The following is a 16,162-nucleotide window of genomic DNA, read 5'->3' as shown; positions in this document are numbered from 1 at the left end:
CTTAGTGTCAGATCATTTGTGAGGTCTCACTTGACACAGCTGTACCAGCCATCTGTGAATTTCAGACTTTAGCAAGAGCCAGCACGTAAATATTTAGATGCCTGATGTCTCTGCAGCTTGGTTCCTCATGCTCATAACTATTATGATCAGGAAATAAGAGGCTGTCAGCTGGTGATCAGTGGGATCTTTGAAGGTCTGTCTGATATTGCAGGGTAGTTATGCACTGTCCAGATGCATTCAGCTCATTGCTTCTGCAGATAATGCAGTTGGAGAGCCAGGGAGAGACTTTGTGGAGAGAACTAGCTAGCTGATCCTAGAGATCTGGCTCACAGATTCTAGCTTACTGATCCAATTTCCTTAGGAAAGAGACTTTCTTTTCAATATTACTCAGCAGGCATTTATTGTAAGAGTATTTGACTGCTGTGGGCTTTTTTTGATGGTGCATTTTACTTAATGAAATGAGAATTTTTGTCAGGTAGGTCAGTCACTAAGGCTTTTAAAAAGAGGTGAGAAAAGGTTTAGTCATCCCTAGGAGTGGACTATGTCTTTTCTGCATTATATTTTGGTTTTACTGAGTGTTTGTTACAGAGAAGTGCAGGTTATTGCTTTGGAAACATGCTTCCTTTGGTTTTTAATTATGCATTTGGATGCACTCTTAGACAGCTCCACTGTATGCAGTACGCATCACTAAAATTGATTTTCTAGTTGTACACTTCTGCAGAGTATTTCTGGGTCTGTCAGATATGTACATACCAAAGTGCTGACTGGAGGCTGCCTGCTACGCCCTGTAACTTTACCACTTGCGTTTTAGCACATTATGGCCTGTAAAGTGACTTTGGTTAAGACATTTAGGGAGGCCTGGACAAAGCAGAGGAAAACTCAGGCAACAGAGCTTCACAAATGTCATGCAAGCATCCTGCTAGTGCTGCTTCGAGAGTCAATGTCCCGTTTATTATTACCATTGTGTCTGCATATGGGATGCATTTACAGAGGCAGACATGTGGAAAAATACCAGAGCAATTGCAGATTTCCACAGGATGTTCCTTGATCAGCCGTGGGCTGTCTGCTACCCTCTGATAGTCCTTCTGTGTGTTTTGTCCTAGCGGTTCTGCGCTATCTGAAGAGTGATGGAAGGCTGAATTCCGTGATCTTTAGCAACATCCAGCTGGCTGATGGGAAACCCCATGCTGTCATCTTGTGGCTGAGTGGTCTGCAGCAGGGAGTGAGCACTATAGAGTTGTATCTGGACTGCCTGCAAGTAGGTGCAATTGAGGACTTGCCAAAACCATTTTCAGCACTGTCTCAGAAGGTGGTGGCAGCTGAGTTGCGCATTCTCCAAGAGAAGCCACAGGTGAGCATAGAAACTGGGAACAGGCTGAGGACTTAGAGGGATCACCACTGAACCTCTGGATCACTGAATTCAAACCTCAGTCCTCACAGCAGCCAAGCTCTCTACAGTAATACTTTAATATTAAGTTGTGAAATAAATGTAAATAGAAGCTCCTATGGAGCAGGTGAAATCTTAGCTCACATGAACCCTATAATATTTATGCTATTTGTTTTAGACATAATTTTTAGCTTTTTAAATAAAATCTTAAAAACCTACTACCTCCTTCACTTCAATCTAGTTGTTTTTTGGGGAGTGGACTTTTTGTAAGGACTCAGCTAGTGCAGTAAGAGCAGCTTTTCACTGGCTTCTTCCAGCTATCCTGTATGAGCAATGCTTGTCTGTGTATGTGGCTTTCCTCTTCTTGATATGCCAAAAGCCTAAAAAAGACAAAAGAAAGGAGGACTCTTTTGGTGCCAGAGTGAAACCCTCATCTGTTTGATTGCAATAGCTTTTCTTCCTCTGTCTGCCAAGCAGGAGTTGATAAAGCTTCCTGTCATGTCCCTATCAGCAGTCTGAGATAAACAGTGTCTTCCAGAGCATCTTCCATCATCATTAATCAAAAATACTTATTAGAAGGTACAAAGGCATTCTGCCCCCCAAGGTTTCCCACTTACTTTGTTTCATTACAGGCTTGAAAGTGAGCCTATTTTTATAGAGAATGACTGATGTGTCCATATTCCTGACATGAATATATGTACCTGTTTGAGAGGAGAGGAAAAAACCACAGCTTTGGATGCACTTAAAACAAAATCATATGCCACAGAAATATGGGAACTTCTAGTATGTGCGATTTTATTAATTAGAACAGTAAAAAAAAAGAGTTTGAAATAAAACCACACCAATGTCAAAATCTGCAAGGCAAAGACTAGAGATTTTATATAGTTCAAATGGTAATGGGTGGTCCTGAAGGGAATGGTGTAGGACCCCTGCATGCATATGAAATGGACTCCCGCTCTTTAAAAAATTAATTTACTTTGTCTGATATTTCATATTCTTCCCATTGTTGTACCAGAATTGTGAGCTCTGTTTTTCTTGTGAGCCCAGGATACACTAGATGAACTGAAGCTGGTAACTGGAGGAACCCTTGCTGAAGTGGGAAACCTGCAGGATTGTTTTCTTCAACAAATTGAGCCTGTACCTCAGTACACTGGTAAGGCCTGCAACTGGGAGTTAAAATTATTCTTAATGATACCAGTGTAAGGAAATTAATGTGATGAATACTGAAAATGTGAAAAAGCCTATAGTCAAGTAATAACAATTATTTGATTAAATTATAGCTATGAAAATTTCCTGTAAATGTTTTAGAAATAGCTCTCTTTGGAGATAAAACAGTTGCTGGTGATAAAACAATGATCTGTTGTTTTAGTGAAAGACAAGTCTGTAATGATTAAAAGAGGTTTTTTAGCCTAATTTGGAAGACAAGTTTTTGTGATGATGATCTACTTGTGTCAGCTTAATAATATTTTAAGTACTCAAATTGCAAACAGTTGCAGATGGAAAGTAGCGCTAAATGGGGTACGTTGCTACAGGTTGTGTGAAAGGAAGATCACTGGAGTAGCAAGACCTACCCACGTACTTACCCACACTCACAGTGTCAATCTCTTGTTGAGCACTGGACTGTCATCCAGAGGGGAGGAGCAATGTGTAAAGAAGCTTGCAGGAGACTAAAGAAAACATTTGTGCCATGGCTAGAGAGCCTGTATGTCTATGTGGGAAAAACCATTGCACAGTAGCCGCTAGTCCTGCCACAATTTAGCCAAGGCTTTTGTCACCTGCTGAAGGGCCTCAGAGGCTTCATGCAATCCCCTGTGTTAGGTGAGGGTGCTTCCTGACCTCTGGACACAGAAAACCTGTGCTAGACTATCCCATCTGTAGTCGTTCTAGTTCGTTCATCTGCCTTTCTGCTGTGAGGGAGAAGAAGGGGTTCACACTGTGCATGGAATATGTTAATATATGACAACCATAGGAAGGAAATTCAGTTCAAGGTTTGAAACAGGATTAATGATATGTTTTCTCTTGTAACCTTTCCTGTCCCCCTGCCAACCCCAACCCTGCAGCATTGATAATTTTGATAAGAACAGAGGCAAGATGCAGAAATTTTATGAGGGCATCCTGGGTATGCCACATGAATGTAGGCACCATTGCAGTGCTAACAAAATCTGGTCTGCCTTTTATCTATGTAAATCCTTCGTACCAGATACTTCTATTTCCTTGCTTCTTAACTTATATACACTTAGATAAAAAATTAATTTTATTCTTCACGCTCTCTCTTTTTCACTAAACCAACAGGTATTCAAACTTGAAACAGAAGGGTAATTCAGTGTTTTCTTCTGCAAAAACTGTCAGTTCTCCCACGGCAAGTTTCCAAATTACAAACTTGCAGCTTTTGCAGCTTTTTCATTTTTATCTTTTTCTCATTAATCAATAATGCAAATCGTAATATACAGGCAGACTATCTTTCTGTGTCTTAGACTCTCAAATTCAGTGCTTTTAACTTTCAAGTGGAATTAGTGTCAATAATAATAATAATAATAACCCAACTACTCACATAAATACATCCAAAGTCTACATAGTCTAATCCACCAAAAGAAAAGGTGGGTGTTCCAACGGCAATTTTAACTTTTCTGCCTTGAACTTTGTGTATGCATCATGATGCCCTTCTATGGCAGTGGTATATCAGATAATGTCAATTGTGCCTACTTCCATGAAAAGCTGGAATGCAACTGTTCAGCTGTATAGGGGGGTAAGCCCTAATGTCTTGGTAAAAATCTGTGCTTTCATATTAATTGGAAAATCCTGGGGAGTGCTTTGGACCTGAATAACTGTACGTGGCTTTGACTGTGTGCCTGGTTTTTGCTCATTGCTTTCACAGAAGCATTACCTCCATGTTCAGTCTGTGAGGCTGAGACACCTAAGCAGTGGGATGAGATTATGATGATCAGACACAGGCTGAAGATGTATATTTGGGTTTTTGTGTTTGGGTAGGAAATTAGAATGCGAGGTGCACTGGGTTTGGTAGCTGAGATTAGTACGCTGCATGTGATCATCATCACAAGATCATTCTAGTCCCAAGGGATCTTAGGAGGTTGTATAGTTCATGTAGGGTACCTGAACCTGACAAAGTATTAAAAATAAAAAAGCTATATTGCACTGGACCAAAGGTTCTTTAAACAAGTTGCTGTTAGAGACAGTATGTCAATATAGACCCACGGGCAAGAGACTAATGGAAGGGAGAGTGTGGCTTTCTCTGAATGCTTCACTGTTCTCCAGTTCATGGTATTCAGAGCTCTTGACTCAGTCGTGATGTCTTTGTGCTTTGTATTCAATATATGTTTTTGTGCATGAATCTGTCCAGTCAGTTTTAAATGCATGGTCAAGAAATCTATCACATATCTGAGGAATATTTCCTTCTGTATACTTGGAACCTGCCTCTTCTTAATTCCACATAAAACTTGTTCATACAGCTTCTTTGGTGAAAGATTATAGGCTGTTCAGAAACGTTTCTTATTGTTAGTCATCATCTGTACTATAGTCCTGGTTCGCTCTCTGGTCAAGAAACCACAATCTTCCAGAGTTCAAGAAGTTGGACAATGTTCTCACACACACGGTGTGATTCTTGGGATTGTCCCATGTGGGGCCAGGATTTGACCTGATAATCCTGGTAAGTCCCTCCCAACTCAGGCTGTTCCATGATTCTATGGGTGTCATTCTCTTAGAATGACGATTCAGGATTTGAATGACACAGACAGGAGCAAATGTGTTGCTTGAGCCAGAGAGCTGTTGTTCCTAAGAGAGGTAGAAGCAATAGCTATGAGGTGTTTTACGGTGGCTATTGTTTGTGCACATCTGGGCCAGTTGGCTGTGGAACGAAGCTGGATATCCTGGCAAGAGAAAGATGGGGACTTCAGTTCCCGGTTGGTCAGTAATACTTCAGAGCAGTCTCTGAACTTAGTTATTACTGTGAAAGCTACTCTGTTAATCATACTGTTGATGATTCAAGAATATAGAGCTATGGAGTAGCTGAACTGTGGAGTTGCCTTACAAGATATTAGGGGTATGGATGAAAGAGGCTACGTGGAAGGGCTAGATAACTGTATAGCTTCATGCTGGTACCTTTTGCTTACCTGCTTTCTCCTGGATCCACAATATTGTGGACTGACAGCTTCCTTAAAATCCTCTCTGAGTACTTATCCCTAAACATTGGTTATTCTGCTGCAAGTGGGGCCTGCTGTTGGAATTACTTTTAATGGAAGAAAAAAACCAAAACCAGGTGTATTCAGCTGTTTCTGCTCTGTCTAAATTTGCACACAGGGCATGTAGTTCATGGCAGTTTAACCCGTTTAGTCCACCTTAATGTTCAGCAGTCTGCAAAACTTAACTACGGAATAGGTCTGGTTTTGATTTAGATGCTAACCAAAAGACACCATCTGAAGTCTTGAGAATTTTTTGCAGGTTTCAACCAGTAATGCCTGAATTAGCCTTTGTTTTAAAAATAAAATAAGAACAGACCCCAGCATCTGGCCTGACAGCCTGTGCCAGGTTCCACTATGGGATTCTGAAATACCCATGATATTATGTCCTGCTGTTGTCACCCAAATAAAAATATGGCAAGGTTAGGACTGGAACAGAAGCAGGCTCTGGAACAGGTGATTCCTGACTTCAAACTTGTTCAGTGTTTGAATGAGAAAATACAAAGTGAAGAAAACCCAGTATGTGAGGATTTGGATGGTTCCCATTAGAATGTTTGGAAACAGTTAGACATGCTTTGAAGTACAAAACAATGAGGTAAACATTAAGAGATGCATTTTTCATATAAGCTTTCAGTACTCACAAAAATAACATATGAATAAACCTCCCTGAAGCTATCAGGCATAATATCAAAATATCCTGCCTGCCTAGACTGTGGAAGAGCATATATTTTTGAAGTTTGTTTTTAGATAGAGACTTAGAGAAGTAAACAAATATCTTCTTCTTGAGAGGTACAAATTCATAAGTAAGCTGCAAAGAGAAGCAACTACAAGCTACTGTGCTAAACACGCTTTCTGCTTCTTCTCTGTCACTGTCTCAAAGCCAGTGTTTCATTTAAAATATTAAAATCTCCTGTGAAGATCTTGGGTTTGATCTGGTCCTTCCCTATAGCTCATTACAGATGTAACTTTTGGTCTTGTTTTAGAGGTCTTTAATTGGTTACTTGGTGTTGAAGACTGACTTCTGGTGTGAGTTCACACTGTGTTGAGTAGATGTTTTGTGAGTCCATACAAATTCTGCACCTCTCCGAAGCAAATGCAGCCATGAAATTTGTGCAGTGTGATGAGCTGCCTTTGAGAAGAGAAGCAAAGTGACTATTGCAGTTACTAAAAACACTGTTTTGTCAGACCAGGCACTGTTGATGTGTTCTCAGAGCTTCACAGTGAGCTTGCTCAGAAAGCTGGGTAACTTCACTTTGAAAAATATGTATGAATCAGTAGTGGTTACAACTGTGCTATGCCATCAGGACTAGGGAAGTTATCAACCCCCTGTACTCAGAATTGGTGAGGCTGTGCCTCAAATCCTGTGTTCACTTTTGGGCTCCTCACTTTAAATATGAGATTGAGGTGCTGGAGTGTGTCCAGTGAAGGGCAACAGGACTGGTGAAAGGACCAGAAAATGTGTCATATGAGAAACAGCTGAGGCAGCTGGGTTTGTTCAGTCTCAACAGGAGGAGGCTCAGGGGGACTTCATTGCTTTCTACAACCACCTGAGAGGAGGGTACAGCCAGGTGGGTGCTGGTCTCTTCTGCCATGCCTGTAGTAGGAGGACATCAGGAAATGGCCTTAAACTGAGGCAGGGGAGATTCAGCTTAGATATTAGAAATATTTTTTCATTATTAGGGTGGTCAGGCATTGGAATAAGTTGCCCGGGGAGGTGGTGGAATTACCTGGAGGTAATTTGGATGGTTGTATCTGGTGTATGCTGTATCTGGTGCTAAGCTGATGGTTTAGTGGTTTAGGGGTCACAGCGGTAGTGTTGGGTGGATGGTTAGACTGTGTGATCTTAAAGGTCTCTTCCAACACTGATGATTCTATGACTCTGATTCTATGACAGGGAATACATTTACGCAGGGTATCTTCCCATTGCATGCACACATGCTTCATGGCCTCACCTTGCCCTCCTGCCCCAAATAGGTTATCACAAATATCCAGTTCTGAAATCCTGAGGTTTTTACTCAGGGCTGCTGGTCTCAGGCCTTGGGAGGAACCACTAGCACTGGTGGCCTTAGTTGCCCAGGAGAGCCTTAACACTGAAGTAATGGTAGAAGAATTGTGATCTTATTTTTCTCTCTGTGGAGAGCTTTCTGCTTTGCCCATTTCTGTGGTATATGAGGAGTTCAGTCCAGAAAAGCCTTGAGTTAATGAAAATCAGACAATAAAATTTGAGGTAAATACTGTGTTTGCCGTGATGATTTCTATAGGGTTTGCATAACAGTAGTGTCTGCCCTCTATGGCTCTTCATGGCATTTCTATCTTATATCTCAGAAATTACCATGACAAATGAAGAAAAGTTATGCTGTGCGATCTTTTCCATTGCTGTTTCCCTGCAGGTGATTTTAATAGGCAGCTGATGGGTCAAATGATGCAGATGAACCAATTACTGGGAGATGTAAAAGACCTTCTTAGACAACAGGTAATGTTTAGAGGCTTTGGTGTGAAATATCCCAGTTTTGCTCCTTTGATAGAATCAGCACAGACTTCAGGGCAGGGTAAGCAGTAAACTCCTGTGTAGAGTTATTGCCCTGAAGGCATGACACAATCAAGAAGAAATAACCATATAGGTCCTGGTACCCTCTGCTTGCAAGGGAGAATCATTGAATGTGGGAGTGTATGCGGCTTGCTTATTCAGATCCAGAAAATTTAGTGTCTGGTGAGGAAGTAGAGTAGACATCCTAGCCCACTATTAGATATTGTGAGTCTGTTGCATGGAGTGAAATTGCATTTGTTTCACTTGCTGGTGGGTGACAGAACTGAAATTGCTGGTGGCACATTCCTTTGGTCAAATAAGGAGCTTTGGACCTTGAAGGCTGAACTGAAGTACATCCATTATCCATATCCTTAATTTTATGGAGTACAAAGAGCATCTCATTTAAGACCAATTACCTGTGTTGCATGGTTTGAGTGGCATGTTGCATGGTTTGGGGACTAATAGTTCCTCTCTCAGCCAGGTGCAAACTGGAACTATCTGTACCTAAATAACATTGATTTTCTAAATTCTCAAGGTCAAAGAAACAACTTTTCTGAGAAATACCATAGCTGAGTGCCAAGCATGTGGTGAGTATTCCTGTTATTGCTGATAATCTAGAAGATATTAGAGTTGTTTTAAAACTAGTATTGATCACATTAGCTTTATGTGGTTTCTAAAAAGTACTTTTTAAAAATACTGTGTCCAAAATTGTGGGTGTATTTGTATCTGGACACAAACTTAAAATAGATTTTCATTAGAGGAAAAGCTTCCACAGACCCAACCACCACCTATTGGGCGATAAAATGCCACTAAACCAAGCAGTGCCACTCAGGCTGTACTGTCAGTTCTCACTCTGACACAAAGCTGTGCCACATGTTCCAGTGGAGGGAGGCATTGTCTCCCAGCTATCTCATGCACAATCTTAGTAGAAGGACAAGGGAGAAGTCGTATTCTGCTCTGGCTGGCATTATGAGTCTGAGGAAGATCCTTTGCTTTCTGAGTTCCCTGCCTTGGCCAGCAGCAGGTCTGTTTTAGGACAGACCAGGTCTGTTTTAGGACAGACCTAGAAGGAAGACTCCCATATGTAGCCAGGAGAAGCACATGAACCTAGAAGAATAGCCTCAATTTCCCTTTGCTGGGGACACAGTAAGTTCCTGAGCTATTCCTGGGATGGAGCCTTTCAGCCACAGCACAGCTGGTGGCAGCAGCAGCAGCACAGTGCAGGGACATGAAGTGTCTTGGGAATTTCTTCAGAATGCTTGCCAGCTGAGGGCCATGATGAGCATTTCTTTCAACCACTGAAACTCTTGTTCTCTCTGCATTAAAGGTTTAGGCACTGTGAGTTTTCCAACTCAGCTTCCTAGGCGCACTAAACCGAAATGTGAAGTTAATTCCTGCTTCAGGGGAGTGAGGTGCATGGAGACAGCAGAGGGATTTCAGTGTGGGCCCTGCCCTGAAGGACTCACAGGAAATGGAGTTACATGCTCAGATATTGATGAGGTAAAATAGCTACTTTCACTGAATGTTGCAAAAAAAAAGCTAAAAAGCAACTGTTTCATACATATCAATGGGTTGCTAATACTTTCTGTCTTCAGCATTTACTGACTGCTTGCACAGTGAATATTAATTCATTCTGATTTGATTTTATATCCCTGTTTTGCTGTTTCTTCAACTTTATGGAGGTTATGTGTGTGAAAACTTGAACCACTCTGGTGAGTTGAGAAGTCACTTAAAGAAGCGTAATGTTTGGAAAAAAACCCAGAATCTAAACCCAGCCAAAACACACTTTTGACATTGTCAGGTGTGTTTCACAAGAAGATGCTATAGCTTCTGTTATAGGCTGCGGAAGCACTTTTTTTTTTAATATGGGCTTTGTTTCTTTAAATTTTTGTGCTCCTGAAGGAGCCTTGGAGACCAAATTCTTCTCTTCAACCCAGACTGGAGTCACGTTTGCATCCGTACCTTAGAAGTCTGTGAAAGAAGATAAACAATCATTGTCATTGTTCCTTTTGCTTTGTATTTGTTGAAATCTGATCATGTTGATTCAAATCTACTTTTTTCTTGTGCTATATGTTAGAAATTCATAGCTTGTTTGTATTGAGGACTGAATTAATAAATCTACATTATCTTAAACAAAGAAAACCTGTGTTAATTGGAATGTGACACTCAGAACAGAAACAACAAAACCACTTACAAGTTCACTGCATTTTTTCTGTGGGATGATTTTCACCATTACTCTTTAGTCTTTTCTGTGAAAAAGTACCTGGATGTAGTAGACCAAGGAACCAGCAGAATTAGGTCATAACTGTGGATAACACGGTTCTACCAGTGTACCTGTTTAATAATGTAAAACAGCAAAAGCAATTCCCTATTTCTCCTTCCTAGCCAACAGGAAATGTGCTTTGACTGCTCTTTTGATTTACTTCCTCCTGTAGACCACCAGGAGAGGATTTGATGTACCTTACACCTGTCTGCAAAAAGCACTGGGGAGAGAAAGTGAGTTAAGGGTGGCAGTTTCCTGAGGCATTGGCAATGTCTCTTGTTTTGCCTTACATGGCATGAACTGTGTCTGCTGCAACAGAAGGCACAGAAAATGGAGGTGAAGCTCTGAAATGTGAATGCAAGTGATGGATCCAAGACAGCTGTGGTACATATTTCATGCTACAGACAGCCATGGTGTGAGGCTCAAGCCAGTCTAGGTGGAGCCTGCCAGTATGGATGGGTTTTGCCTCCTGAGCTATTTTCAGACTAAGGCAAAGCATGGCAATAATCTCCTCCCTGCCATTTTCAGGAGCAACTCTACCCATTACAGCAGTGGTGGAAAAAGAAACAGAGACTGGTTTATGATGGCTTGATATTATAGTGGTTGTCTGTTAGTAGTCAGGCTCTAATCACTGGAGATTCATGTAGCTTCATCTTCCTGCCACCATTCCACATGAAAGATGACCTGCTTTCACATTAGAAACAGCAAGGAATTTTTGTCAAAATTGTATCATAAAGTCTTGCTTATTATGAGATCTTTATTTGGACACTGCCATTAAAATGCCACCTTGTCAAGAGCAGTTTTGTTCACCAGGAAATACCTACTTAATCAGCTGGATTTTTACTGAGTTGCACAGGGAGAAATAAAGAAGCAATAAATAGCAATCATTTTGAATTGTCTAATGAGAGGGATGTGTCATGGTACTGTTTTCCTGAGTTAGCTGATATACAGGAAAGTTTCCCTGATATGCAGGAAAGTTTTCCTGATACACAGGAAAGTTTTTTTGTTTGGTTGGTTGGTTTTGTTTTGTTTTTATAAATTTATTTAAAGCCTTTTATGAACGAGCTATTTCCGTACTTCCTGATAATAGGCATTTAAAAAGAAAGTGTACAAATTCTGGCAAAGACAAATATGGAAGATCCCTAAGAGCTGCCATCATCTTCCCTGTCGGTGTCAATTTCTGTGTAGTACCCTCCCTAATTCATTACCATTTTGAAGACATTACTTTGGTATTCTGGTGCCCATTATCTTGGGAGCTGCAGCTCTGCTTTCTGTGCTGTGTAATTTGGGTGCCCTCTGCTGCCTACAACAAAGAATCCACAACAAAATAAGGAGGCACAAAATGTCTGTCCTCGGTTTGCCGTTTTCCTCGTATTACTGACTGATGTACTATTAACAAATCTGTCTGTCAAACACAGTGCGATATTAAACATGTCTTTTCTTGCTTCCGTGTGTGTGTGTGTGTTTGGTTACAAGTTGCAGGTCTCTTGTAGGTGTGCATTGTCTGGTTTGCTCGCCCTCCATCTTGCATAAGTTTTTCTGTTAGTGATGGAAGGAGTAAAAAAAGGCATTTTTAAAAACTTTCTAGTATTCCTTTGTCATGTTACTTATTCATTGTTGTCTTTGAGCCCTGTGCAGCAGGATGGCATGTTGATGGTTTTGGTACTTTCATAAACATTACCTAGCAGCTAGTTGTTGATGTTGGAAAGGCAGCAGTGTGGGATCTGTTTCCCACGTTGGCACCCACAAGACCAGTGAAATCGGTCACAGCTGTTTTGAAAAACTGCATAAAGCAATGAAGTGAACGGTGCCTTCAGGCCAAGGGTGATTTTGTGGACATGTGATATTTTGGGATAAGTTCCAAGGATTGTCTGTGGGCCTCCAGTCTAGAAATGTGTGGATGCCACTGACACATTCCTGCTTATCTGGCTTATGTTTGGATTCCTTCCTTGGCTATGAGATTTGTCCAAATATAAATGAAGGAAAATGCTGCTGCCACTTCTGTGTGTACAAAACACATTAGAAGGGGTGTTTGGAGGCTTGGAGTTATGTGGCTTTCCTAATATTGTGGTCTTCAGCCTCCAAGGGATCTGAATCTTCCTAGTTAAAGGAAAGATTCAGGGTGAGAGTTTAGAACATCAACTATAGGCTGTAATGGAAGGTTGCAAATGATATTTAAATTACAGAGATAGCTGAAGACTTACTGAGATCAGAGATACCTGCAGAGACGGTTTCCTGTCTAAGCCCTCTCTGAACAGAGGACATACAGGTGTTGAATGTAGCATTGCCTTTGCCTTGAGGTCTGTACTCGCAGTCAGAGTTTGGATGTTACTGAAGCACAAATATGTGCTTGGTTCATTTTTTCTTTGCAGTGTCGTTACAACCCTTGCTTCCCTGGTGTGCGATGTGTGAACACTGCTCCAGGTTTCCGGTGTGAGACCTGTCCTCCAGGATACACGGGACAAACTGTGCAAGGGATAGGACTCAGCTATGCCAAGAGCAATAAGCAGGTGAGTGGTAGCACCTCCATGACAACCTCCATTGCAAGGTGCTGGTTTTATATTAGAAGTGCATCTGTATTGAATGGTATTTATGTTTCAGTTGTTCCACAATTGCCTTATGCTGTTAGGCAGAGCTCAGAGTGTTTCAGTTAGAGATCTGAATTGTGTTTGCATAGCTGTAATGGGAGTATTAACAATCTAATACTCTTGACTGGCATAGAGACAAGAAAAAATGTCGTAATCTTTGTAAGTATCTCTGATCACCTTCAGGGGGTTCTGTAAACTGGCTTTGAACTAGAAAGAAAATTATTAAAAAGGCCTATTTTACTGTAATATTTTTTTGTATTTCTGTAAGCACCCTAGAATGGGAACACAGTTTTTGTGTAAACTCTTCTGCATGAACCAGAGTACATTCTAAAGTTGAAATTTTCTACTTCTTTAGGGTTTAGAAAGTTAGCCTATGGATAATGTCTGTGACATTCTGAGAGCAGTTTCAGCAGAGGCTACATCTCTTTTTTAGTCTTAAACTTTGGTGTTATTTCTTCAGTCTTTGATGTCAATAAATTTACTTAATTTTATTATTTCTGGATTTGGCTTATTGCTAGGTCTGCTTAGATATTGATGAATGTCAGAATGGAGGACATGGACTCTGTGTTCCGAATTCCCATTGCATAAACACTTTGGTAAGTGTCTTTTCATTTTTGCCTTTAAAAAAATCAATTGCTTTAAAATACCATGAGGCTAGGATTGGATTTATGGGTCTGATGAAAGATGAATTAATAATGCATTTTTTTTTCTTATAAATCAAAGACGCCTTTTCTGTTTTCCAAGCTAATAATAAAAAAATCAATATTTGATTTGTCATGAACACATTCATCTAAATTGTATCCTTATCACTTTCCCTGAAGAGCAGGAGCTCTTCCCTCCATACCATCCAGTGATGTGTGTTGTGGGTATGTTGTTGCAAAAAACCTCCTCTGAAAGATTAAACCTTTGCTTCCCTTATCTCCTGCCTCCTGAGAACTGTGGCAACAAGCTGTTCCCCTGGGTGCTCTCTTTATAGGAGTTACGTGTAGAATAACAGCTATCCCTCTAAATAAATGGAAACAAAGAGAGCTGCAATTGGTACAAGGTTAATGCCCATATATATTCAACCCAGGAGAGCAAGTATAGGAGAAGTAAAAATGGTTTGAAAGATGTTAGGATCCAATAAGAAGGACATACGACCACTTTAATGATATGAAGCAAGCTGGACATAGAATTACATGATCATATAATTATTTATGATAGAAAAGACCCTTAAGGCCAAGTCCAACTTGTAACACAGCACTGATAATCCCGCCACTACAAGTGTTACATCCGCACCTATTTTGAACACTTTCAAGAATAGTGAGTCCACCACTTTGCTGGGCAACCTGTTTCAATGCTTGATAATTCTTTGTGCAAACAAATTCTTGCTACTATTCAATCTTAATCTCCGCTGACCTGAGAGGGCCTGAAGATCTGAGGCCATTATTCTTCTTGTCCTATCACTTCTTACCTGGGAGAAAAAACCTGAACACTACTCACCCATTTCTAGAGTCCTTTCTGGTACTTGTAGAGTGGGAAGGTCCCCCTGAGGCTCCTTTTCTCAGGCTAAATACCCCCAGCTCCCTCAGCCTCTCCTCAGAGGACTTGTCCTCCAGACCCTTCACCAGCTCCATTGCCCTTCTCTGGACTCATTCTAGCACCTCAGTGCCTTTCTTGTAGTGAAGAGCCCAAAACTAAACACAGCCCTCTAGGTATGGCCTCACCATTGCCCAGTATAGGGGCCAATTCCTGCCCTGGCCCTGCTGGCCACAGCATTGCTGATCCAGGGCAGGATGCCATTGGCCTTCTTGGCCACCTGGGCACAGCCTGGCTCATGTTCAGCTGCTGTCACTGGAACTCCCAGGTCCTTTTCCTGTGGGCAGCTTTCCAGCCACTCTGCCCCAGCCTGCGGAGCTGCCTTGTGGAACAGCAGTGGTGACTGAACACCTGGATGAGCACTGAACTGGACTGAAAACTGGACTGAACAGCTGGATGTAACTCTGCTCACCACCACTCTCTGGGCCTGGCCATCCAGACATTTTTCACCTCATGAATAGTACACCTGCCCAAACCATCAGCTGCTGCCCTGGGGGATTGCTGTGGGAAATGGTGTCAGAGGCCCATCCACTGAGCCGGTCACCCTGTTACAGAACAAGCAGGACCCAACTTTCATAAATCTGTGCTGGCTTGGCCTGATTCCCTGGTTGTCCTGGATATGCCACAGGGTTTCTTCATAGCAGGAGAAAGGTTAAAAGTATCCTTCAGGTGTAGGGGTGGTCCTTTCTGCAGCAAGGCATTGTTGAGGCTGCCATTTGTGTTCAGTGTTATTTTTCCTTGAGAATAAGCTTGTTTTCTTAGGGCTGCTTCCACTGTTCAGTGTGTTTGTATCTTTTTTTAATATCTAGAACATTTACTGTCACATTTTGTATCTTGCTGCATGACTAGACATGGAGCTTCTTGGGGAAGCCATGGGGCCCTGTCTGCAGAGGGCAGGCACCAAGTGTCCTGCCATCTGTCCAAACAGAGCAATGTGTGGTTCCTAATCCTGTATCCCTTCAGAAACAGTCTGGTCTGGAAATGCCACCTAAGAGGCTATTTTAATGCATATCAGAGCTTGATATAGGACAGAATATACAAAGCAAATTCAGCAGACTCCAGAATATACTACCCTGGCGTCCATTAGGATAAAGTGCACAGGCTGGTGTGTTTTAAATAAGCCATACCATTTGCATCACCCAAGGATTATTTTACTCTTCAGTCATCTGTTTATTTTCATCTTCATCCTGAAAGTATGCAGACAGAACAGAGTTAAATTTGTAACAAAATTAAGAATGGGGATAAAAAATGCCCATCTGAGCAGTAAGTAGATTCTCTGTAATGGTGGACTACGACAGTCCTGACAGTTCTTCCAACAGACTTTGTACACGAAGAGTGAAGTTGTATGAAGCAGCTCAGTTTCACCAATGATTGGACGCACATGTTTGTCTGAGATCCACCCATTTCTGTCCCTTGACATGTCAAAAAATAATAATTCTCCACAAGATAAAAAGATTGTGCTCAATTAACTTTTATGTCTTAAGTTACAGGTCTATAGGAATGTGAGACAGGAATGGTTTGGATACCTAAAGAAGATCTCACCTTATCTGCATTTATCTGCTTATATCTCATATGGGGATTAAGTCAGCACATAGTGAGATTCCTTGGCTTAGCTCCTTTGTGTAA

At 41.3% G+C, this 16,162-nt stretch overlaps 1 protein-coding gene across 1 annotated transcript in view; it reads left to right on the top strand.

The window, feature by feature from the left end:
- Positions 1-16,162, top strand: part of THBS4 (thrombospondin 4) — a 38,637-nt gene that overhangs the window by 7,120 nt on the left and 15,355 nt on the right. Inside the window, exons 3-9 of the mRNA XM_036403882.1 lie at positions 1,104-1,351; positions 2,435-2,540; positions 7,971-8,053; positions 8,643-8,694; positions 9,435-9,607; positions 12,743-12,880; positions 13,477-13,554. Coding sequence (XP_036259775.1) covers positions 1,104-1,351; positions 2,435-2,540; positions 7,971-8,053; positions 8,643-8,694; positions 9,435-9,607; positions 12,743-12,880; positions 13,477-13,554 — 878 coding nt within the window. The remainder of the gene's footprint in view (positions 1-1,103; positions 1,352-2,434; positions 2,541-7,970; positions 8,054-8,642; positions 8,695-9,434; positions 9,608-12,742; positions 12,881-13,476; positions 13,555-16,162) is intronic.

This window comes from Molothrus ater, chromosome Z (genome assembly GCF_012460135.2).
Source record: "Molothrus ater isolate BHLD 08-10-18 breed brown headed cowbird chromosome Z, BPBGC_Mater_1.1, whole genome shotgun sequence".
Classification (NCBI taxonomy): Eukaryota; Metazoa; Chordata; class Aves; order Passeriformes; family Icteridae; genus Molothrus; species Molothrus ater.
Note: the sequence above shows the minus strand (reverse complement) of the source record. Positions and strands in the feature narration are given on the sequence as shown.